General features: G+C 42.8%; 1 protein-coding gene across 8 annotated transcripts in view; it reads left to right on the forward strand.

Moving 5' to 3' along the window:
- Positions 1 to 26,038, forward strand: part of CCDC180 (coiled-coil domain containing 180) — an 85,997-nt gene that overhangs the window by 53,356 nt on the left and 6,603 nt on the right. For 4 of the 8 annotated variants that reach the window (XM_037797282.1, XM_037797284.1, XM_037797285.1 and 1 more), the window contains exons 22-33: positions 381 to 425; positions 502 to 648; positions 10,395 to 10,539; positions 10,736 to 10,852; positions 14,841 to 14,939; positions 15,715 to 15,834; positions 17,651 to 17,823; positions 18,087 to 18,142; positions 18,260 to 18,335; positions 19,529 to 19,639; positions 23,046 to 23,112; positions 23,942 to 24,083. In XM_037797282.1, coding sequence (XP_037653210.1) covers positions 381 to 425; positions 502 to 648; positions 10,395 to 10,539; positions 10,736 to 10,852; positions 14,841 to 14,939; positions 15,715 to 15,834; positions 17,651 to 17,823; positions 18,087 to 18,142; positions 18,260 to 18,335; positions 19,529 to 19,639; positions 23,046 to 23,112; positions 23,942 to 24,083 — 1,298 coding nt within the window. Of the gene's footprint in view, positions 1 to 380; positions 426 to 501; positions 649 to 10,394; positions 10,540 to 10,735; positions 10,853 to 14,840; positions 14,940 to 15,714; positions 15,835 to 17,650; positions 17,824 to 18,086; positions 18,143 to 18,259; positions 18,336 to 19,528; positions 19,640 to 23,045; positions 23,113 to 23,941; positions 24,084 to 26,038 lie in introns of those variants that run through there. The other 4 variants (XM_037797283.1, XM_037797287.1, XM_037797289.1 and 1 more) reach the window with 4 other exon arrangements.

Genomic DNA, 26,038 nt, shown 5'->3' on the forward strand with positions numbered 1-26,038 from the left:
TAAGGAATTGAGATGGAGAGACTTGGGTGCCCAGGGCGGCATCAGCCAGGTAACACATTTAGGAGCCTGCACAGATGTCTCCACAGCAATAGGTAAACATGGGACAGCTGGTTAGGGTGGACTGGGTCGTGAAGAGGGAGACTGCAGGGCACTATTTTGCAAGAGCACTAGGGCACAGGTGCCATTTTGCCAGGGTTGAAGAGAGAGCATGTTAGGGGAGGAGACAGAGATCCAGTAGAACCTAGAGATTTACAAGTTTGGTGGCAGGGGCCAAGATGGGAGAGAGATGCTCACTGATCCAGCATGCTGAGAGTTACCGACTATGTCCTGCACAATGCTGACATTTTGAACTTCCTTCTAATGTCCCCTTCTCTATCCAGAGAGGCCAGGCATTGGTTCTGGTGGCCCTCAAGCAGCCTGGAAGGGTGAGTGGACCTCAAGCAGCCTGGGAGGGTCTCCCAGGCACAGGTCACCACCCTGGCCCTCCCATGTCCCCTGCAGGCTGATCATTCTCAATAGCACACTACAGCGGGAGCTGCTGAGCTACGTTGATGTCATCCAGGTGTCCTTGCGCAGTTTCCGGCAGTACTTGGAGGAGAGTCTGAGCAAGCTCCGCTACACCAACGTCGAATTCGTCAAGAGCTGCAGGTGAGAACCAATGTCCAGGGGCATCTGTGGGCCAGAAGGTTTCTCAGTCGAAAAGTAGTCTTATTTCTCCCTTACTTTTTGCCCTGTGATCTTAACTCACTCCTAAATGAAAATAATCCTGGATTTAGTCTTTGATATTCATGGCAGGCTATATTCATTTTTTTAAAGCTTATATTATTTCTAAAATCACAAATCTTATAACAACATAATCACAGAAGTATGTAGATTAAAAAGTGGAAGCCCCTTCCCAAATTCACTCTCTAAAAATGTGTTCTGTGTGCCCATATATATATGCATACATAAACAAAAAATGTTAGTTTATACAGAAATGGAATGCTAGTACACATGTTACCACCAACAACATTCATGGTAGGCACCTTCCTTGTCAGTATCTACAAATCTTACATTTGTTTTAAGAATCATTGAAAATTTTCTGATTATAAAAATAATATATGGAATCACACTCAATGGGGAGAGACTGAAAGCTTTTCCTCTAAGATCGGGAACAAGACAGGGATGCCCACTATCACCATTGCTATTCAACATTGTGCTGGAAGTTCTAGCTAGAGCAATTAGGCAAGAAAAAGAAATAAAAGGCATCCAAATTGGAGAGGAAGAAGTAAAACTTTCACTATTTGCAGATGACATGATTCTATGTGTAGGAAATCCAGAAAAATCTACAGCAAAGCTACTAGAACTAGTCAATGAATACAGCAAAGTAGCAGGCTACAAGATCAACACGCAAAAATCTGTAGTGTTCCTATACACAAGTAATGTGCAACAAGAGGAGGAAATCAAGAAAAAAATCCCATTTACAATAGCAACCAAAAGAATCAGGTATTTAGGAATTAACTTAACCAAGGACACAAAAGACCTTTACATAGAAAACTATAAGAAACTGCTAAAAGAAATTGAACAAGACCTGAAAAAATGGAAGAACATACCATGTTCATGGATTGGAAGACTAAATATAGTTAAGATGGCAATTTTACCTAAACTGATTTACAGATTCAATGCAATGCCAATTCAAATCCCAACAACTTACTTTACAGAAATAGAAAAACCAATAACTAAATTTATTTGGAAGGGTAAGATGCCCCGAATAGCCAAAAATATCTTGAGAAAGAGGAGTGAAGTGGGAGGTCTCACACTACCTGACTTTGAAGCATATTACAAAGCTACAGGGCTCAAAACAGCATGGTACTGGCATAAGGACAGATATACTGATCAATGGAATCAAATTGAGTGTTCAGAAGTAGACCCTCACATCTATGGACAACTGATCTTTGATAAGGCAGTGAAGCCGAAGCAACTGGGAAAGAGCAGCCTGTTCAATAAATGGTGTTTGGAGAACTGGATATCCATTTCCAAAAGAATGAAAGAGGATGTCCATCTCACACCTTATACCAAAATTAACTCAAAGTGGATCAAAGACCTAAACATTAGCACCAAGACCATAAAACTCTTAGAAGAAAATGTAGGGCAATATCTTAAAGATCTTGTGAAAGGAGGTGGTTTCTTAGACCTCACACCCAAGGCACGAGCAACCAAAGAACAAATAGACAAATGGGATCTCCTCAAAATTAAACACTTTTGTACATCAAAGGACCTTGTCAGAAAAGTAAAAAGGCAGCCTACACAATGGGAGATGATATTTGGAAACCACATATCAGATAAGGGTTTAATATCCTGAATATATAAAGGAATCCTGCATCTCAATAACAGAAAGACAAAGAATCCAATTAAAAAATGGGCAAAAGACATGAACAAACATTTTTCTGAAGAGGAAATACAAATGGCTCAAAAGCATATGAAAAAATGCTCAACTTCACTGGCTATTAAGGAAATGCAAATCAAAACCACAATGAGATATCATCTCACACCTACCAGAGTGGCCATTATCCAAAAAACAGAAAATGACAAGTGCTGGAGAGGATGTGGAGAAAGAGGCACACTTATTCATTGTTGGTGGGAATGTAGAATGGTGCAACCACTCTGGAAGACAGTATGGAGGTTCCTCAGGAACCTAAATATAGATTTGTCATATGACCCAGCTATTCCATTGCTGGGTATATACTCAGAGGAACTGAAACTTAAGACACAAACAGACATTTGTAAACCAATGTTTATTGCAGCATTATTCACAATTGCCAAGAGATGGAAACAGCCCAAATGTCCATCAAAGGACGAATGGATAAACAAACTGTGGTATATACACATGATGGAATATTATGCAGCTGTAAGACAGAACAAAGACATGGATCATGTAATAATGTGGATGAACCTTGAGGACATTATGTTGAGTGAAGTTAGCCAGAAACAAAAGGACAGATTCTGTATGGTCTCACTAATATGAACAGACATTAATGAACAAACTTTGGGAATTAAAAGCTGACAACACAGGTGACCAGGAGATAGAAAGAGGGCAGAGATCAGCCATTTGATGCTGAAGGACTACAGAATGTTTAGGATTGATTGCATAGATCCAGAAATAGATAGCATAATACTGTGTGATGGTAGCACAGTATTGTAAGTACACTGAACATAGATGTCTGTGAGTAAAGCTGAAAGAGGTGGGATAGGAGAATGTATGACACCAGAGGTAAAGATAGATGATAAAGACTGGGACTGTATAACGTGGCAGAAACTGGAGTGGCCAATGACTGTTACTAAATATACAAATATAAAAATGTTTTTGCATGTGGGAAAGCAAATGAATGTCAACCATGTAGAAATTTGAAAAAGGGATGGTTTTCAGGAAAAAACATAATCAAAGCAAACTGGAGTCTATGGTCAACAGTAACATTGTAATATACCTCCATTAAATGTAACAAAGGCAATACGCCAATGCTAAATGTATATGAGAAGGGGATATAGGGGAGTAATATGGGATTCTTGGTAGTGGTGTTATTTGCTGTCCTTAGTAGTATATTGTATGACATGTTATTTTTCTTTTTATCATTTTTTCTTATTGCTAAAAAACAAAACAAAACAATTTTTCTTGTAGTAATCAGTATGTTCAAATGCTGATTGTGGTGATAAATGTACAACTTTATGATGATACCATGAACAACTGATTGTACACTGTGGATAAATGTATGGTATGTAAATATAACTCTATAAAATTGTAGGAAAATATATATATAGGAGTAAAAGTGTTGGAGAAAACATGGTGAGAGGGATGATGCCTCACTAATATGGACTAACTACAATGTGTAAACTCAGAAAAAAAAAAAATAATAATATATGGAGACCCACCCAATCAAGATGGTGGAGTAAGATGCTTCAGGGCTCCATTCCCCCTACAGAAGCTTTGAACAACCACCAAGAATGGGCAGAAACATCTTTCTAAAAATTCTAGAAAACAGTTAATTGGTTATAGTACCAGGATGAGCACTGAATTAAGAAAAAGGACACTTAAAAGTGGTAGGCTCTCATGGTGCCTTGGCTGACCCCTCCTCCATCCCTCACTAGCTCAGAGAGGAGCCAGCCTGCACTCCCAACACAGATACCTGTTTGCAGTTCTGGAGGGAGCAAAGTACCTTAGTGTACATACCGGGAGAATGTATGCCTGGCCCAATTTGTCTGGTGGTGACCTAGGGGGCTTGCTGATTCAGAACTTGCCCTGTTTATAGAAGGCAGCTCACTGAGCTCTCCAAAAGAACACTGTGGGAGAGCAGGCAAGACATGCTGCTTGGGCCGTGGATTTCTGGCTATAGTACATGTAGTGCAGTGCCCAGGACTGTGAGAGAACAGTTTCCTAGGGAAGAGGGGACATTCATATCCATATGTTCCAGTTTGCTAATGCCGCTGGAATGCAAAACACCAGAGATGGATTGACTTTTATAAAAGGGGGTTTATTTGGTTACTCAGTGTTGTAGTTTGCTAGTGCTGCCAGAATGCAAAACACCAGAAATGGATTGGCTTTTATAAAAGGGGGTTTATTTGGTTACACAGTTACAGTTTTAAGGCCATAAAGTGTCGAAGTTAACACCTCAGCAATCAGGTACCTTCACTAGAGGATGGCCAATGGCATCCAGAAAACCTCTGTTAGCTGGGAAGGCATGTGGCTGACATCTGCTCCAGAGTTCTGGTTTCAAAATGGCTTTCTCCCAGGACGTTCCTCTCTAGGCTGCAGTTCCTCCAAAATGTCACTCTTAGTTGCTCTTGGGGCGTTTTTCCTCTCTTGGCTTCTCTGGAGCAAAAGTCTGCTTTCAATGGCCATCTTCAAACTGTCTCTCAGCTGCAGCTACTCTCAGCCCCGTGCCTTCTTTAAAGTGTTCCTCTTGGCTGTAGCTCCTTTTCAGAATGTCACTCACAGCTGCACTGTGTTCCCTCTGCCCGTCAACTCACTATATGGCTCCACTGATCAAGGCCCACCCTGAATGGGTGGGGCCACGCCTCCATGGAAATATCTTATCAGTGTTATCACCTACAGTTGGGTGGGGCGCATTTCCATGCAAACAACCTAATCCAAACATTCCAACTTAATCCCCACTAATATGTCTGCCCCACAAGATTGCATCAAAGAATATGGCTTTTTCTGGGGGACATAATACATTCAAACCGGCACACACAGTTACAGTCTTAAGGCCATAAAGTGTCCAAGGTAACACATCAGCAATCAGGTACCTTCACTGGAGTATGGCCAATGGTGTCTGGAAAACCTCTGTTAGCTGGGAAGGCACATGGCTGGCATCTGCTCCAAAGTTCTGGTTTCAAAATAGCTTTCTCCCAGGACGTTCCTCTCTAGGTTGCAGTTCCTCAGAAATGTCACTCTTAGTTGCTCTTGGGGCATTTGTCCTCTCTTAGCTTCTCCGGAGCAAGAGGCCACTTTCAATGGCCGCCTTCAAACTGTCTCTCATCTGCAGCTACTCTCTCAGCTTCTGTGCATTATTCAAAGCATCCCTCTTGGCTGTAGCAAGCTTGCGCCTTCTGCCTGAGCTTATATAGTGCTCCGGTAAACTAATCAAGGCCCATGCTGAATGGGCGGGGCCACACCTCCATGGAAATTACCCAGTGATGGATCTCACCCTCAATTAAGTGATCACATCTCCACAGAAATATCCAATCAAAAGTCTCCAACCCAATCAACACCAATACATTTCCTGCCCACATCAAACTATATCAAAAATAATGGCATTTGGGGGGACATAATACATCCAAACCAGCACACCATATAAATTCCTAGGGGGAATTCCTAGGTCTACACAGGCATGCCTGAGACAAGAGGCATGCACAGCTTTGGCCTGGTGCTATTCTCCAAATTCATTGTATGGTTAAGCCCTGAAGGAGAACACTGCCTAGGTCAATCTTCAGAGACTGGAAAGGTATTTTCTTTTCTTCCTTTCCTTTTTTTTTTTTCCCCTCCATTAGCTGTTGGCATTCAAGGAAAGTTCTAACACTAGCTGGATACAAGCTTAAGGAACAGATACCTCAGAGTCTAAATTCCAGTGATAACACACTAAAATATCAAAATATCCAGGTTTCAACAAAAGATTACAAAATATACAAAGAAACAGGAAGTGAAGGTCTAAGCAAAGGAGAAGATTAAATCTTAGAAACCATCAATGAGGAGGATCAGACCTGGAAAATTCCAGAAAAAGACTTAAAAAAAAATAGCCCTAAATGTGCTCAAGAGCTAAAGTCTGCTTTCAACAGCCGTTTTCAAACTGTCTCTCAGCTGCAGCTACTCTCAGCTCCTGTGCCATCTTCAAAGTGTCCCTCTTGGCTGTAGCTCCTTTTCAGAATGTCACTCACAGCTGAAAGGAAATCAAGAAAACAACAGATGAACAGAATGAGAATATCAGTAGAGAGACAAAAATTATGAAAAGAAACCACACAGAGCTGAAGACCTCAGTAACAAATTTAAAAGTCCCTGGAGGAGTTTAACAACAGATTGAAACTGGCAGAGGAAAGAATCAGTGAACTAGAAGATAAGACCAATGAAATAATCCAGTATGAGGAACAGAAAGAGAAAAGAATGAAGATAATGAACAGAGCCCAAGGAACCTGTGGGGCACCATCAAGCGTACCAATAACACATTGTGGAATCCCAGGAGAAGAGAGAATTTTCAAAGAAATAATGGCTTAAAGCTTCCCAAATTCAACAACCGATATGTATATGCACATCCAAGATGCTTGACAAGCTCCAGACAGCATAAACCCAAATAGACCCACACCACAGATACCAGACTATCAGAATGCCAAAGATAAAGAGAGAATTCTGAAAGTCACAAAAGAGAAGCAACATTTCATGTACAAGGGAGCCTCAATAGGTTTAAGTGCGAATTTCCTATCAGAGACAATGGAGGTAAGAAGACAGTAGGAAGACATATTTAAATAAGTGCTGAAAACCAAACATGCCAACTAAGAATTCTATGTTCCAGCAAAACTATCTTTCAAAAATAAGGGAGGGATTGACATTCCCAGATATGCAAAAGCTGAGGGACTTTGCCTACACTAGACTGGATGTACAAGAAATGCTAAAGGGAGTTATGGGTTGAAAAGAGAGGACACTAGACAATTGACTGAAGCCACATAAAGAAGAAATAAAGATCTCCATACAAAGAAATAAATATAATGACATAAGTAAATATAAATACCAGTACTATTCTATTTTTAATTTGTGACTCTACTTTTTACTTCCTACAGGATCTAAAGGGCAAAGGCATTAAATGTAATGATAAATGAATGGTTTTGAACTCATAATATATAAATATGTAATTTGTGACAAGAACTGCGTAAAGGTGGGGGAACAGAAGGGGAAGGGTGTAGGAACCTAGTTTATGTATGCTATTGAAATTAAGTTGGTGTCAAACCAAATGAGTTTATTAAAGCTTTATGATGTTAAATTTATGTCCCATGGTAACCACAGGGAAAATATCAGATAATATGCAAACTCACAGAGACAGAAAATAAAGTATAGGTTTATTTGGGGGACAATGGGGAATTAATGCAAAATGAGTATAGGATTTCTGTTTGGGGCAAAGGGAAAGTTACAGTAATGGATGGTGGTGAGGGTACTGCAACATTGTTAATGTGATTAATCCCACTGAATGGTATGCTTGGGAGGGTTTGGGATGGGAAGGTTATGTTGTATATGTTAGGTTTTTTGACCAGGAAGAGAAGAGATCAAAGCTCAATTGGATAAAGTTTTATTATAGCCTTGCACAGGCAAGCTGAAGCCTAAGACTGGCAACAGCCTGAACAAAGGTGGGAGTACAGTTCTATAGCTTTTTGGGAGGGGGCTTGGAGGAATAATTGTTGGTGGGTAAGATAGAGAAGTAAGGAGTTGAGTCGGGAGATTGCTTTGCTCAGGGTAGGATAAGGAGTTGACATCAGGGTAAGAAAAGGAGTTGATGTTAGGGATGTTTAGGTTAAGATAAGGAATTGCCATTAGGGTAAGATAAGGAGTTGACATCAGGGAGGTTATTAAGTTATGGAAAATTTTTGTTTATGTTTTTGCTTAGACTACTACATTAGCTAAGTGTAGGTTTTATGTAAACTGTCATGTCTGTTGTGGGAGAGCTTCTAAGGGTGTGTTGTGTATGTGTTGGGGGTGGAGAGTTTTGCCTAACTTTATAAATGTTTTAACAATTTTTTTTTAAAGAAAGAGAAACTCTTCAGATTAAAAGTACAATTAAATGCAATATATGTTAATGGCTGGGATCTAAGCATGGAAGAGAAAAGTCTCAAAAGGACATTATTGAGATATAACAAAAAATTAGGATATAGAATATAAGCTTTATATCAACATTAAATTTCTTGAACTTGATAACTGCATTTAAGGTGATTACTAAGTGAATATCCTTGTTTGTAGGAAATATACATGGAAGAATTATGCATTCAAGTATGATGTGTGCAATCTGTTCTCAGGTATTCAGATAATAAGTTAGATAGATAGATAGACAGACAGATAATGGCAAAGGTGGGAACATGTTAAAATTGGTGAATCTGGGTATCTGGAGAGTGGGGTGGGGATGATATGTTGGAATTTTCTGTATGAGGTTTGTATTATTTTTGTAACTTTCCTATAAGTTTGAAATTATTTCAAAATAAAAAGTTTTAAGAATACATGGTTTTGTTGAAAATTTAGAAAATACTGAAAACTAGAACTATAATTTGACATATTAGTCATCTTACTCTATCCTTCATATTGCTGTATCACTGTCATATTTTAGCCTCATTCTAGGTAATTCCTTGAGATTGTCCTTCCTATTCATGGATTAGCTTTTTAACTGTGTTTATGTTATATTTGGTATTTCTTCAAAACTGTTCACTCATCATATTTTCAAGCTTCTCTTTTATTACTTTAAAGATATTAAACCTAGTTATTTTATAGTATATCTGACAACGCTACTATTTGGGGTCTCTGTGGGTCTGTTTCTGCTCTTTGTTGTTTCTACTGGATCTCATTAATGATCTCTTATTCCCATGAGCTCCTCATTCTGCTTGGATTCTTTGAGGCCTGGACTGAAACTGAGTTCCTGCAAAGAGAATTCTTATCTGCCTCTGACAGGCAACTGGGGGTTAAAATTTAAAATTACCTGCTTGAGGATCTTTGGATCACATAAGGGAATATGAATTCAGTTTGCAGGTATGCCTGAAGGACAGTTTGTGATTATGAATTCTCAGGGGAAAGATTTCTTTCCTTGTGTCACAGCCCATGAGGTCTTTGCCAGTCCAGAGGCCAAAGAAGACACTGGGCATTTTCTGATACATGCACTTTTATTCAGGGCTTGCTTACAGGATGAGAAGTCATGAAGAGATCATGACAGCTCTCTCACAGTGGGCAGGCATCACATTCTCAGGGAAGTTGACTGCTCAGTTAAAGAGGACAGCAAGCCAGCTATAAGGGTTTGAGACAAAGACATTGCTAAGGGTACAAGTGGGGAACAGTCTTGTGACAAGGTGTGTGTGGAGGGGGAGGGTGGTGGTCGGTAGATAACGACAAGAATGTCAAAAAGGAAGTAAACTGTTAACACTTGACGGCAGGAGGTCTGGGGACCATAGATAGAATGCTTATTAAAATCTGGGTGCACGACTTTACATTTACGTCTCGCCTCTGTGAGACCACGAGTTCTCACCCCTGCTTACCTCCAGTTTCAGCGTTACATTTTAAAGTTAATTTACGATTTTCTCTTTACTGGTTTACAAAGATGATAGGTTAAACATTAGCTGCCCCAATCACACAGACTTCGGTGTGACAACAAGTTCTGCAGGCCTGTTTTGCTCAGGCCAGGGGCTGCCACACTGTGCCTCTTGCTGTTGGATCAGACAGACTGATGTCCTTGTGTCTGGTGGGGTTCATTACTCTTTCATGCTTATACTGAAAGTATAATGCCACCCCCCTCACCATGTTCAGTCATGAAGACTGAAATGCAAAATCTTTATGGCAAAAAGCCAGCTTTGGCATCCACTCACATTCCAAGGTTTCACATCATCTGGTGGCTCTGCCGAATTCTTACCTTCATGCAGATCAGAGATAACTATTTTTATTTTGAATTTGATCCAGCATTGTATTTGTTTTCATTTGGGTCTGTCAGGATATCTAATATGACAAATTGACAGAAATGATCACTCTACATCATTTATTTATTCATGCTCCTATACTTGAGCTACCTATACTCATTTTTCTGTGATACTGTAGTTTTAATCTAAAGTCTTGGCAGCCACAGTGTTCAGGATGGGTGAGAAGTTTCAGGTCTGATCAGTGGCTTTTATTTCTCCCAACTTATTTTCAGATTATTTTCAGAGGGAGGCAACTTTTCTTCAGAAGAAATTGACTCACTGTGTAATCGATTAGAGAAGGAAGCTGCCCGGATAGAGTTTGTTGAAAGTTTAATCATGACCAACATGGAGAAGATGGAGAGCGAGTACCTGGAACAGGTGAGTGAGCCCCACCCCCAGCCCTCCAGCCAGATCTCAGGACAGGCAGTTCAGTCCCCAGGTGGTAGACTTTTTCATTGCTTGATAAGAGGGTCAATTCCCTTCCAACCAGTAATTAATCTTCTCCGCCCCAACTCCCAAAGTCAAAGCATTCCAAATTAAGGCACCCTTCTTTACTTTTGATTTTTCCCTGTAGGCCAATGATGTCATAAATAAGTTTGAAAGTAAATTCCATCACCTGTCTGTGGACCTCATTTTTATAGAGAAAACCCAGCGGTTGCTGACAAATCTGCAAGTGAACATTAAATGTGAGGTAGGTCTGATTCGTTCTTTCTCCTGTGGGTAGTTATCCACACACCACCCACCAGCCAAACGCTGTCCCAGGTGCCTGGAATACTGGCAAGATCTCTGCCCCCTGGTACCAACAAGCCAGCTGGGAAGACAACAATTAAATTGCAGTAGGCACTGATATTTATGGAGTTACTGTGCACCGTGCATCATGCTAAGTAGTGTATTTTGATCAGCTGTGTTAGTCCTCACAAGAATCATATGACACAAGTAATGTTTTTATTCCAGGTCTGGGCAACCTATGTAGCTCACTGCACCATTCAGGGAACAGTATTTGAGGACATAGTGGATGTTGAGACAAGCAGAGGTGAGGAGGGCAGTCCTGCCCTCCAGGTGTTTACTCTTTCCCTGAAGAGGCAGATGCACGTAAATAAAAGAAGGGTTTGCTGAGGTCTCAGTCTCTACAGCCAGAGAAGTTTGAAATCCAGTCCTAGGGGTGGGGACTCCTGTCCCATGGCCTTAGGCAAGCCACTTAATTCCCTGATAGGCCTCCATTTCCTCATCTGTGAAATGGGAATCATAAAGCCAATTTATAAGATTGTTGCATGAATAAATGAACTAGTGTGTGCTAAGCTCTTGACACAGTCCTGGTGTATAGTCAACCCCCAACAAATGGAGGTTTTGTGGAGGTACAAGCAGGGTGCCTGGCAGAGGAGCCATCAGTCATTCCAGGAGGAGGGGGAGGAGAAGAGAGGGAAGGGGAAAGGTAGCTTCATGGAGAGAGCCAAGGGTCCCAGCACTTGCCCTTTCCTTCTTGTTTAAGGATGACATTCCTGATAGCCCTCCAGCTAAAGCTGTCACAGATTCCTTTTGCTAAGCCTCTCTGAGCTGACAATTTGGATTATATAATACACAGTGATTTTATTTTTTAATATATAAAAGCTTTGATAGAATACATTTTCATTGTGGAAAATTTTGAAAACATTGAACAAATACAAAAAGTGGACATCAAAACTTCTGGTTGACCAAGCTAGCGACATAAGATGCTCCAGGTTACTATCCCCCCAAAGATCTTTGAACAACTAGCCAAAACTGGCAAAGCCATGTTCCTCAAAACTCCAGAAAACAATCAAAGGGTTTCAGTAACTGGGCAAGTGCCGAATCAAGAAAAAGCATCTTGAAAAGTGTAGGTGAAGCTTGTGGTGCCCTTGCTAACCTCTCCCCCAACCCCTCCCCAGCATGGCATGGAGCCAGGGCAGAATAGCCCCTGTGTGAATACTGGGATGCCTGTATGTCAGTACCAGTCTATCAGGTAGAAGCCTGCAAGTTTGAACTAGGAAACCTTGTGTCTCAGGCTTGCCCTCACACAGCTTGTCCTGAAGACAGAGAAGCAGCTTACAGACAACTAGAGCAGTGAAAGAAAGACTTTAATTGAAGTGGCCTGGAGCAGAGCATCAAGGAGGGGGTAAAATTTATTTCAGAGGGTATAGAGGAGGCATTCAAATTCCTGTAGACTGGAAATTCCTAAAATATAAACTCAAGATAAGAAGCAGGCTCCACACAGTCTCAGATAAGACAGAGAGGACCCTGCACTTTATAGTTACCTCAGGCTGATCTTGATAGAGGGCTAAGCTCTGAAGGAGCCAGAGCAGAGCCAATTTGCAAAGACTGTGGAAAGTACTTTTTCCTTTGGATGGTCTGTTTTTTTTAGCTACTGGCATTCAAGGAAATCTTTATCATATCACTATCTGGATACAAAATTAAGGAACAGACTGTCCAGGGTCTAAAACCCAGAATTAATACTTTAAAATATTAAAATGTACAGTGTGCAACGAAAAATTACAAAACAAACAAAGAAACCAGAAATGATGGCCCATCCAAAGGAACAAGATAAAAATCCAGATGTAACCAAGAAGTTAGGATTTAAGGGCTGATTATAATTACTGATGATGAATAAATAGTCCTTTTTACTTTCTGGTATGTTAGAGTAGAAGAGAGAAATACGTGAAATCTCTGAACTGTAATCTAGCTGCCCTGGTCTCTGGTAATGATTGTATGGCCTTTATCTTGTGCCCTTGTGACTAACCTTCACTTGTACCCATTTATCCAGTTTTTCAACTTCAGAGTCTTATGATCTCTAAAGATAGCCCCTAACATTTATTAATGAAGGGTCTTGGGTCAGCCCAGAACTAACCCACCCCAAGTCCAAAGTTATCTTGATAACCCAAGCTGGATCTAACTAAAATGGGCTCACCTGACATGCACAGTAGCTTAGACTTTAATCTGTAAGTCACCTATACCTCATTATAATACTAAAAATCATGCCCATTATCCTATTAAGGCTGCCATTTTGTTATATACAGTCTGTGATTAAGCATGTAACCTTTCTGCACATGCTCAATAATTAAATCACCTCTAATTACATCATCTGGGCCATTGGGCTCATTATCCTAAAAACTGCCCATCTTTTGGTACTATAAAACTATCAAAATTACTGCAGTTCAGAGATACAGATTTTGGGCTGATAGGCCATAAAACCCTGGTGTCTCAGGAATTGGTCATTTGAGTGCATCAGGCAAAGAATCCACTACCTTGGTCTGGGAACACAGAAGCCATCAGGAAAGAAAGCCAGGCTTGGGACATACTGAACAAACACTTTGTAGAAATGATCCTCAATATGCTCTAGGAGATAAAGGAAAAAATATGGAAAAAGAACTAAAGGATATAAGGAAAACAATGAATGAACAATATGAGAATCTCAATAAAGAGGCAGAAACTTTAAAAAGGAACCAAACAGAACTACTGGAGTTGAAGACCACAATAACAATAATGAAAAATTCTCTAGAGGGTTTCAACAGCAGATTGGAGGTAGTGGAAGAAAGAATCAGTGAACTCAAAGAAAAGGCAATTGAAATGATTCAGGCTGAGGAGCAGAAAGAAAAAAGAATTTAAAAAGTAAACAAAGACCTGTGGGACACCATCAGGCATATCGACATATGCATCATGGGACCCCAGAAGGAGAAGGAAGAGAGAAAAGGGCAGAAGAAATATTCAAAGAAATAAAGCAGAAAACTTCCCAAATTTAACAGGAGAAATGAATACGCATATTCAGAAAGCCCAATGAACTCCAAACGGGATAAACTTAAAGAAGACCATGCCCAGACAAATAGTAATCAAACTGTCCAAAGCCAAGGACAGGGAGAAAATTCCGAAAGCTACAAGGGAAAAGCAACGAGTTAGGTACAAGGGAATCCCAAAAAGATGCATGATTTTTTTGTAAACCTATAATTTCTCTAATTAAAAAAAAAGTGGTTATTAATCCAAAAAAAAGTGTGTATCAATCCATAATTTTACTACCCCTATTAATACTTTGATTTATTTTTAATTTTTTTCTATACATGGAGAAATAGAAAATATATATATTTGAAGCAAAATTAGCCTCTTGAAATTCATATGGTTTTCTAAATCTTTAAAGATTCTTCAAACACACCATATTCTTGACTTCCCTTTCTTGGATATGTTGTTTTTATGTAACCATTACTTTTGGAGGAAGTTAGTTGATTTCAGTTTCTCATTATTGTACACAATGCTGCAATAAGTGTACTTGCTTAGGAATCTCTGATTATGTCCTTAGGTTATCCTCCGAGAGCCAGAATTACTGGGTCAGAGTATGAGCATCTTTAAGGCTCTTTATGCACGGTCAAGCTGCTTTCCCAAAGCCGATTCAGATTTGTCCACTTGCCAGGAATGCATGAGCGTGTCCTACTCAGAACTCCCTGGCCAACATGGGTGTTGCCAAGTTTATTTTTGAACTTTACATATTTGATAGAGAAAAAAGCCGTCTTCATTTGCATTGATCTAGTTTTTAGTAAGACCATGTGTGTTTTGTGGTTGTTGTTTGCTGATTTCATTTTTCAGTGCTTAATTATTTCTCAGGTAACATATTTTGCTGCACATGTTTCTGATCAAAATAAATGTGAGGAAACAAAGTCTCAGAACCTCTGGTTTTCTAGGTGGCAAAATCCAATTTGCAAACAGATGTATTAAATTCCTCTCTGGAGCAACTTCAAAGCAAGATAGAAACCTGTTGTAACTCAAGTGAAGATAAAAATGTAAGTGGCCAGTAGATAACCAAACTCTGCACAGCAATGATGGGTCATGCTAGAATCATAAAATTGAGATTCAACTTGCATCTATATTCAGTATGTGTTTAGGATATATTCAGGATGTCTCCAGCCCAAGGGACCCTCTGAGCCTTCCTACTTAGTCTTTCGAATTGAGGAGAAGAGAAACCAGCCACACACACTCCACCACCACCCAAGCAAGCATGTAGAGTTCAATGAGTGTGGGGGCTTGAGTTTGGCTTCAGCTGACCTCACCTCCCCTTAGGATTTGAGGGTCAGATCACCCTCCAAAAAGGCTGTCATAGTTTTACTCCTACACATCCTCACCAGCCTCGGGCCACATGTTTCCTTCTGAAAGAACAAATACAGACTCTTAGAGCTGAAAGAGATCATAGGGAACATTTTGTGTCCCCGTCTTGCAGATGGAGAGACTGAGTCCAGCAAGTTTAAATCATTTGCCCAGAATCAAACCCATAGAACCAGGAATAGAACTCCCAATGCCCATGTCAGTGCTGGATCTGATACCCCAGTACAGCTGCCTATGAGAGCCAGGCTGGCATTCCCCACTCCCCCCAGTGCTCTCCCCGCAAGTGAGGGGTTTCCATCAAGCAAGAGGCAGCCTTACCAGACCAGCTGTTTTCCTGTGGTGCAGGTGGAATGAGCTGTGACTCAAAACCCAGACAGGGCCAGGTTCACAGGGCTTCCCCTATAGCCCTTCTTCAGGCTGCTTCATTGTGGCTTTCTTCCTCTTTATTCTCACTAGATAGTGACCACAGAAGATGTCCTTGGCTTTGTTCAAACTTGGATTGAAAAACTGAAACAGAGGATTCAGTACCTCAACTGCAGCCTGGACACGGTGTCAGTGACTCAAGTGGTCTTTACTGTAAGGAATGGGATGTTGTGGAGGGGGAAGGAGAGGGTGAGCTTTTGAGTCTAGGGTCCCAGGAGACCCACAGTGCTCAGCAGAGCCTAAGGGAAGAGGGGCCCCTGTTGGACATCAGGTATACCGGGATACCTTGGAAAGGTCCCAGGCCGTGGAGTCAGACCTAGATTCACATCCCAGGTGAGCCACTTCCCTGCACAGGGCTCTGAAGAGGCCCCTCACCTCCCAGCATCCCCTCCTCATCTCCATCAGGACCCTCAATTCACCCCCACCCACCCTGCTCCCAGGCCAGCCCCACTGTCTTGGCTCTTCCTTCCTGTAGCACCCATGAGCAGCACCCACTTCCTACCCCCACCCCCCCACCAGCCCCTCATCTAACCCCCCATCTCTGTCCTATCGGGCTGCTCATGTCTCTCACACACACCTGTGGTTCATTCCTGCACTGCAGCCATACCAAAGATCAGAAAAGACCAGTCTTTGTCCCTCCCCTCTGCCCTTGGGGTAAAGTTCAAATCCTTAACTGGACATATGCAGCCTCAGAGTTTGACCCTCCACAGGCCCTGCAGCCCCAGCCGCATCTCTCCCCATATCCCTTCATTCTCTGTGGCTCAGCCCCAGCATGAAAGTGGACTTCACTCTGTGCCTCTGAGGCTCCACTTTCTCTCTCTCCTCGGGCCTTGGCATGGTCTGTCTTCTCCACAGACACGCCTCTCCCTCACCCCCGAGCAGTCATAAACACACACACACACACACACACACACACACACACACAATATTGCCTAAATGACACTCTCCCCCAAGGCCTTCTCTTACACCCTGGGCTGGGTCAGGGTCACCCCCCACAGCCCCCATGAACACACAGACCACGCAGTGCAGTCTCCATTTAATGAACTGTCTCCTTTTAGACTGTGAGCCCCAGTAGGGCAGAGCCCATGTCACCTGACACCATGCCCAACACCTCACATCCGCCTTTGCTCAGTCTCCCAAGGGAGGGTCACAGCACCAAAGGTTTGCATAAGTGGATGCTCCCCAAAATCAGCTCCAGCCACCCTCCAACCCTAGTCTCTCACTGTCAGGTTTGAACCAGCCCTGCAATGGGGAGTCGCTTCGCACCATGCAACTAAACCTCCATTGCACATTCAGTACTGAGCCAGACAAGATGGGAGACTCCAGGGGTCCAGCGTGCATCCTCCCCTTGAGAGGCTCACAGTCCATTGCTGAGAGGAGACAAAATAAAATAGGGAGCAGCATGATTACCCACTAATTGTGAGCCACCAATTCAACCCCTTCTCTAAGATCCAACTCTTGGAGGACTTAGCCACTCACTCGTCCATTCAGAAATGCTGCCTGCCACATATCCAGAAGACGCTGCGACTTGTCCTTCATAGCATTGACCCCAATTCTGACCAAACGCTTCTTTATATAAGTGCACATTAAATGTCTGTCTCCTCTGACTAGACCATGGGCTCTGTCAGGACAAGGGTCATGTGTGACCTCTTCCCCTCTCTGTCCCCAGGACCCAGGACAGACCTTTGCAGAGAGGAGACACTTGGGAGGAGACACTCAGGAAACATTATTGAAGGCATTCATGTGTGCATGAATGAATGAATGAACGAATGAATGACAATCCTCTAAGGGAGGTATGACCACCACCATTTTATAGAAGAGAGAACAGAGGTGCCAAGAGGCCAGGGAGCTTGCCTCCAGCTGCAGCACTTGCGCATGGTGGGGGTTGGGATGTAAACCCAGGCCCATCTGTCCCCCCCAGCACCTGGGATGGTCCCCACACACTCAGCCTCTCCTCTCTGACCTACAGGACAACACCATGGCCACTCTAGAGGTGGAGAGTGACATCCAGGTGTCCTCAGAAGTCCCTGAAGAAGAGGCCAAGGTGGAGCTGTTCGCCCCTGAGTCCTTCGCCCAGCCCAGCCGCATGGGGAAGCCCATGATTGAAGACCCAGCTGTGGAGGTGGTCAAGAAGCTCCTGCAGTGAGTGGCCCTGGGGGCCCTGCCATTGCAGCCCCTGACCCTGAGCCTGCCTGCAGGGGTGGCTTTGGGGTCCCATGTGAGCTGGGCTATGACATCAGGCAAGGGACTTCCTCTCTCAGATCCTCATTTTCCTTATCTGAAATGGGTCACGATAGGACCAGTTTGTGGGGTGCTGAGAACTAAACGAGATGGTGCCCAGTGCCTGGCCTGAGTTGCCCTCAGGGCCAATGCAGGAAACCTCACATCCTTTCCTTTGATTTCAGACTTCCTAACACAAAACACTCACCTCAGCATGGTGACAAAGATTGGTCCCAGACAGGTAAAGGCAAGCAGGCTGGTGGATCTTGGGGTGACCAGTGGTGGGGAAGTAGGCATGTGTGAAGCCCACCCTTACCTCCTGTCTTCTGCTTTCTTCCTGGGCGCTTGTCACCCAAAGGCTTGAAGCGACCTAGGCGCCGGACAGAAAACTCATTGAAGATCTTGTCCAGTGCCAGTGCCACCTCAGCTGGGAGGTAGGGGCACTGTGTGGGATGGCCTCTTCTCCTGGCCAAAGCCGCTGCGGGATCTCCCCTTCCCAGACCTCCATCCTGTTCCCCAGAAACAGAGGCCAGAGAAGACCCCATGGCTTCTCCAGGCTTTGTCTTCTGAATGCAATGCCTGTGCTCTGGCTCTGAGACTCCAGCACGGGCTTTAGTTTGCTTTGACCTCATTCCTGCTGAGTGGCAGGTTTCACGTGGGGCTCCCACCTTGGGAACCTATCTGGGAGTTTAGTGGTTCTCAGAGGTGGTGACTGGTGGATCTGAGCCCTTGCCACCCTCCCCACACACGACGTCATGGAGCCACAAGCAGATGCTTTCCTTGGGAGGTGGGAGGAGCCCACAGGAGTCCTGTGCCTCGGCTTCTGGCTGTGTGCTACCCCCGCCCCAGCCCATCAAGTCATGAGACATGTGGCTCGGTGCGCCTGCGCCTTCCTCACCTGCGGCCAAGTCACCAGCCAGCCGGCCCAGCAGGCGGAGATTCCAGAAGGCTGTAACATAAGCCATGTGACCAAGCCAACTTCTGGGGCTTCTACAAGGCTTAACATGCAGTTTTGCAGAAATGGAAGTGAGAAAAATTCCTGCTTGGCTTTTACCCACGGAAGGTCATTTTGAACACACCTGCTATCTGCAGTTAGAAAATGAAGTTCAGGTTGCCAGGGTCACCCAATAAAATTCAGTGTTTTCCCCAGGCAATATTTGGGACATACTTATACTAAAAAATTATCCATTGCTTATCTGAAATTCAAATTTAATTGGGCATTCTGTATTTTTATTTGCTAAATCTGGCCACATTACATGTTTGCAAATTTCTGGACCTGAGCGCCTCTGCCCCTCTGCCACCCAGTGGCCTCAGCTGGGTTTTATGGGAAAAGGCTTCATCATTATCAATAAGGATGTCTTCGGGGGAGTAGAAAAGGGTGGTATCTCGGCTCCCTTCAGTAATACAGGATTGTCACACTGCATGCCTCTAGATGACATTGCAAGGGACTAGATGGGAAATTTAGGCAGATACATTTTAAATTACTCTGGGTTAAAATGCAGAGGTGGGTTAACAACCAGCCCCAAAATATTTCTAGTAAATAAGACCAACAAAGGAAGTGCTTGTCCCTGGGAATGGGTGTCATGTTGCCCCCCTGAGACTTGTATCTGGTTGGTGTCTGTCCCAGTCCCCAGGGAGCTGACCTGCCTTTGTTCCACAGCTTCACCCGGTACTCTAGGCATAACCGAACAGACAGGAAGTACCAGGTGCTTGGGGAGAGGCCTCCTCCTCTAGCCAAGTAAGTACCCAGTGCCTTTTTCTTTAACTCTGTTTCAACCTGTTGTTTCAGTCAAGGAGTAGCTAAACCTAGCGCCATAGAGGGGAAAATAAAACAGGGCTGGCACTAAAACAGAGACAGAGGGGGTGGGGAAGGGGACAGGTTAAGGGTCAATATCAGTTTGTCCCAGGCCATTTCACCTAAATTTGGTGAGTGATGTTCACCAAAATCTTCCATTTTCCAAGCTACACATTTCATAGGTGGTAGGAAGTCAGCACAGTTCTTTGAGGTTTGATTTTTGTAAAATTTTCAATGTTTCTCCCCATTTCTATTTTCCTTTATTTAAATTTCAGTGATTTAAAAAAATAACCTGGTTCACTCAGTTTTGGCTTCATTTCAAACAAGCAAGTAAAATTTCAAATACAGAAATTAAAAGCACTCAGGGAAAGTCAAGGTCTACAAAGGAAGCCTCCACTCCCTCTAATTATGGAACCCACTGTCAGTGCCCCTTTCCCATTAGCCCTTCTGTCCCATGGGTCTTATCTATAGGGAAGTGCGGCTGCTACACTAGGCGGCCCAGAAGCAGGCACACATCCCTGCCAGTCAGGTACCAGCCAGCTGCTAGACACTCCCTCCTCCCGCACACCAAAGATATTCCTTTGCCATTAAAGCCTTGACTGTAGATATTTTTTTATAGTTTTTCATCATTTTATCACACACATAGATCCATGTAACCACCATCACAATCAAGATGCAGAACTATTCCATCACATAAAGCTCTCCCTCATGCTATCCCTTTAGAAGCACACCTGCCCCTCACCATTCCTAACTCTGGGCAGCCACATATCTGTGCTCCATCCCTATAATTTTGTCATTTCAAGAATGTTACATAAATGGACTCATACAGTATGTGATTTTTGAGATTGATTTTTTTCACCCAGCCTATTACCCTTGAGCTTCATCCAAGATGCTGTGTGTATCAATAGTTCCTTCCTTTTTGTTAATTTTATCATATTTTTATTGCAGAATATAACATATATATATAGAAGTGATAACTTGCCAAGTGCAATTTAACAAGTACTTAGCAAATTTCAAGAATAGTATAGGTTACAGTTCCACAGTTTCAATTATTTCCTTATTATGAAATATAACATATACCAAAAGGTAATATCTTTCAAAGTATGAATTAACAAGTAGATAAATAGGAAATTTCCAAGGTTGTTATGAGTTATAGTACCATGGTTTCAGTAGTTCCTTCTTTTTTATTGCTGCATAGTATTCCAGGGTATGAATGTATCACAGTTTGTTTATTGATTTTTTTTTAAAAAAAAATCAAGGCTAAACAAAAAAAATTTTTTTAATCAAACATTTACTGAATTTCCAAATAGGGAGAGTTTTCCTGGCATAGCACAGTGGTTAATTGCTCTCAGAAAATAGAGCCAGACCAATTTGTATCCCCACATTGGGATCCCACCTAAGTGATATCTGCCCAAGCCTCAGTCTCCCCCGCTGCACAGTGGGTAGAAAAGCATCCTCTAAGAGACGTGAGGAGGATCCAGCGAGTTCCACAACTCACGCAGGGCTCCCTTCAGTCATGCAGGATCACCATGCTAAGCAGCATTAGATGAAATTGTAAGGGACAAGACGGGAAATTTAGGCAAATAAATTTTTAAACATCTCTGGGTTAAAATGCAAATTAAAGTTCAATAACAACCAGCTGAAAAACATTTCTAGTAAATAAGACCAGCAAGGGATCGGGTCCTTTTCAAATTGGGACCCAGCAAATTGCTAAGGAAACTGTGAGAATGCAGTAGGAAGAGGGGAAAGTTTGAAGAGACTACACCCAAAGAAGGAAATATATTTGACATAAACACATGGGGATACACTCAGCTTCATTAGGATGCAAAGAAATGAAAGTTGAGCACATCCATTCCATGTATGGCCTGAGAATAACCAGTCCATGGATGGATTTTAGTGGAAGTTCTTAGCTGGGGTGGTGGGGGAGAATGGAGATGGTGTCTCCCACACACTGTGGGTGGGAGGTCAACAGTGTGCGATCTTTCCAGAAAGCAGTTTGCCAAGGTATAGTAAAAGCCATAAAAATCATGCCTTTGGCACAACTTTTCAGTTCTCTCTCCCAAGGAAATAATCTTACCAAGAAGAAAAAACTTCTTGCACAAAGATATTCTATGCAATACTTTTTATGCTAGTTAAAAATAGAAAAAAAAAAACTCTAAAGGTCCAAAAAATAGGGGATTGCTTCAGTAAACTGTATTGCATACATACATGATGGTGTTACACAGCCATTTAAAATCCTATCATAGCACAGTGAACCAGCAAAATGGACTATCAAATATACAATAATCTAGTTATGACGAATTTTTAAAAGCCTGAAATAATAGCAGAAGAAAATACGCTAAAATGTCAACCATGATTGTCTCTAAATAATTAACTTTTCTTGGAATTAGTTTTTCCTCTTTGTGTTTCTAATTTCTTTAATTATGATGAATTAATTTTAAAATGAAAAGATCGAATGACCTATATATTTATATTTTAGAGATTTGACCAACAGTGATGTGTATGTATAGCAGTCTGTGCAGCACTTTATAATTAGAGATCATGAAAAGCTAAGAGTACAAGCAGTTCTTGTGCATCTGTCCCTTACTTCACCTGGCCTCTTGGAACAGTGACCTAACTGCACTGGAATATCTACTGGGTCTGTGTGAATCTGCTCAGTGAAGCCCTGGTGCACGTGCAGGCTGCCCAAAGGCCAGGATTGTAAGGACGATGTTTGGTCCTACATGAAGTACTGTCCATTTTATCAACATTTATAAAAAATCATTGTTTCTTCTTTCAACAAATGCTGGGGCCCTGGCAGGTGCCGGCCATGCACTGGGGCTTGGGAGTCCACTGTGAGCAAAAACCAGACACACACAGTCCTTGTCCTCGTGGACTTTGTAGTCTGCTGGGAGAAATGGAGGTGAATCAGCCCATCACACAATCCCAAATCTGCCTGTGGGCATTTGTGTACTCGGAGAGCATCAGAACTAGGTGGTCAGAAAGTAGCACTGAACTGGGATCTGAGGAAGAAAAGGAATGAACATGACCCGGAAGAAATGAGCAGTGTTTTCTGGAGAGGAACTAGCATGTCCAAAAGCCTTGGGGCAGGGGTAAGTAATAACATGAGGTTGAAGTAAGATCAAAATAGAACAGAAAGCTTGAAAGGACCCAAACCCAGGTTGTTACTTACAAGAAGCATTAAACGTGACGAAAAGAAATGTTAGGTAGGAACATCTTGGGCATCAGATGTCTTGTCCAACTCCAATTCTGGCTGGGCAGCTTAGTGCTCAGAAGGGACCTGTTTGGTTCTGTCCACGTTGGTATGTCTACACAAGGCCCCTCATGGGTCTCCTTCATTGTTTTGCAGCCATTTTAAAGGGATCATCCTGTCCCTCCTCTGGGAGAGCAACGAGCAGCTGCTGGCCATCACTGAGGTGAGGGCCAGCGCTTGCAGGCCTTTGCCTGCCCTTCTGCCAGCCACTGGCCACACTTTCCCAGCTGCCTCTGCCTCCTAAGGTCTGCAGATAATGGCAGTGGTGGTGGGGAGGAATGAGGATGGGGGTTCCTCCAGCCACTATCATGGCTACCAGGTCTGTCACCTCGTGGGGTGCTTTTTCATCCTAGAAATCAAACCTCATTCACTTGGCATTCATTCACTTATTCATTCATTCATTCCCCACGTTTACTGGACACCAGCTGTAGGTCACGTACTGGATGTCCCAAGAGGAACAAGCCCAGCCTCTGTCCTCAAGGAGCCCAGCCCCCAGCAAGAAAGCAGACCAGCACAGCAGGACACAGGGAGACAGATGGGCTGTGGGAGCAGGCACTGGGGGGGCCTGGAGGAGCCGCCCAGCACCCTATTCTGGCACACCCAGTACAGAGTATTTGTGCATTTTCCTGTATGCCACGTCCTGGCTTAGAGTCCTCCAGGACAGAGTCCTCTGGCTCATCCATCTTTGTGGCCCGTGGCTTGGTGCTTCATAGTAAGCTCTCAAACCAGGCACTGAATTGAAACTCCATGTATTTGGGTCTTGGATTCTGCAATTCATTCACTCAAGAAATAACTGAGAGCCGGCTCTGGTGGGCTAGGTGGGCCCTGGGAATATGGACAGTGGTGAACAGGCAGATGGGAAGGAAGACCAAACCTGGCCTAGGGGACAGCACAGGGGTGTTGAAATGAGAGCAGGGTGGGGGGTGCCAGCAGCCTGGGCCAGGGTCCTATGGGGAGGGTCCTCTCACACACTGTCAAACCCTCTCTTGCAGGAGTTTTACCGCAAAGAGAAGCACCCAGTCACCAGGCCTGACTGCATGTATGAAACCTTCGACCAGTGCGCAGAGAGCATCAACAAAAAGATCCTAGAGTACCAAAGCCAGACAGACGAGTACCACAACTCCTGCCTCATAGGTGAGTGCAGCAGGCAGGCAGGTTGTGCAGTGTGGCATGAGGCCAGTGGCCAATGGAGCTAGGAGGGGGCCTCACTGCCTAGAAAATATAGTTCTGACCTGGAGATCACTGGGGGAGGCAGATAAGTGCTCCTTGTGAAAAGCCAAAAACTTGGAATTTAACAGGAGATAAACAACAACAAAAAAGTCTACTTTTCTTGAAAAATATAGTGTACCACTAAAAATAGCTTGTTCCTTCCACAGATATTTGTTAAGTACCTACTATCTGCCTAGCCTGTGCTGGGCTATGATAAACCTGGTAGACTCAGCCTAGTGAAGAACAGGGACCAAAGAATGGGCAATTGAATGCGTCTTGCCATTTATATTTATTATAATGACATAAAGGAGCTGTGAAAACACCCCCACAGTCCCACCACCATGTCCATTCTCCATGACCCTCTGCTATCTTTGTCCACAGCCGTATGTGCTTTTATGCAATTGTTAAGTCCTAATTATCCTTCTTCTAATGAGGGAGCCCCAGAGCCCATCACAGGCCTGCTGTTGGTTGAGAGGTGGCATGGTAGAAGGAGGAGAGGATTAGGAGCCAGCCAATGCTGGTTCAAGACCCTGCACTGCCTTCTCCCTGCCTTCTTCCAGCCATATGACCTTGGGCAAGTCACCTTGCCTCTCAGAGCCTCAGTTTCCTTATCAATAAACTGGAGCTCAAAACACCTACCATAGAAGTTGTTTTTATGACTCAGCCCCCTTGCACAGACCTGCCATACACAGGGAAAGTAATCAGTGGCAGCATTTATTACGTGGTTGTTGAATGACTGGAATTGAAACTACTAACTATTTTGTTTCTCTAGCTCAAATTTTCCCAAGTGAACTCAGTGGGATCCAATCCTATATGAAAGTCTCAAAAAAAAAAAAAAAAACATTAGGAAATGCTGCAGATTATGTCCCCCTGTGGTATATTCACAATTCATACTAAATAGAGATTTCCATTTGCCAAGGTTTGTCAGTCCATGTATCCTGAACAATTTTCCCAATGAAAACATGTAAGAATGCTAGATAAAATATTTTTGTGACGTCTTTTAAATGTATTGATAAGCTAGGTACAAAGTAGAAAATAATGTCCAAAAAGTAAATGAAAATAAAATAGGAATCCTATTAAAGAAATTAAGCAGTAACCCACTTTTACTGTAAGGGCACTTGCTTACTCCAGGTGAGCTTGAGCTTCTGTTTTCATGACCTGCAGGGAATTGGGAACAGAAGACACAGCCTAGGGCCACCTAAGGAGAGAATTCTAAAAGGAGACATAAAACCAGGACCCCACAGGGCTCTGGACCAGAATCACTAACCCTGGTACTAGGTAAAGAGGAAGAAAAACAAAAAAAAAAAAACCACAAAAAAACTCCAGTGAGAATTAATAACTAGAAACCAACCCTTATATGGTTTCTAAATCTTAATTCACAGTTTATAGTTCATCCAGAAACCTCAAGCTCTCACTTTGGTTTAAAATGACCTTCATTTAGTTTGCTCAGATGCTTGGTAAAGACACACGCAAGTCCTCTCTAGAGAAACCCACCCTCAACTCCAGGCCTCCATGAATTCCCATAAATAAAATGCCAAGAAGAGAGTTCAGAGTAAAAACAAACACGAAGAAACAAGGAACCTTGAGCAAGAGGTGGCAGGATCAGACCAGCAAAGACTTTATATATTAAGAGTATCAGACAGACCCAGAATAAAAATTAATATACATATTATAGTTAAATAAAGGAGGGAATTGAAAACACAAGTGAGAAGCAGGAGACTATTAAAATGACCAAGTATATATGAGAAAGAGCCAAATAGAGTTTCTATAAAGGAAAAACAAAATAATTGAAATTTTAAAATTATGGATGACTTTACTACCACATTACACACAGCTGAAGGTAGAATCAGTTACCTGGAAGTTATAGCTGAAGAAAATAT

Source organism: Choloepus didactylus, chromosome 10 (assembly GCF_015220235.1).
Source record: "Choloepus didactylus isolate mChoDid1 chromosome 10, mChoDid1.pri, whole genome shotgun sequence".
Taxonomy (NCBI): Eukaryota; Metazoa; Chordata; class Mammalia; order Pilosa; family Megalonychidae; genus Choloepus; species Choloepus didactylus.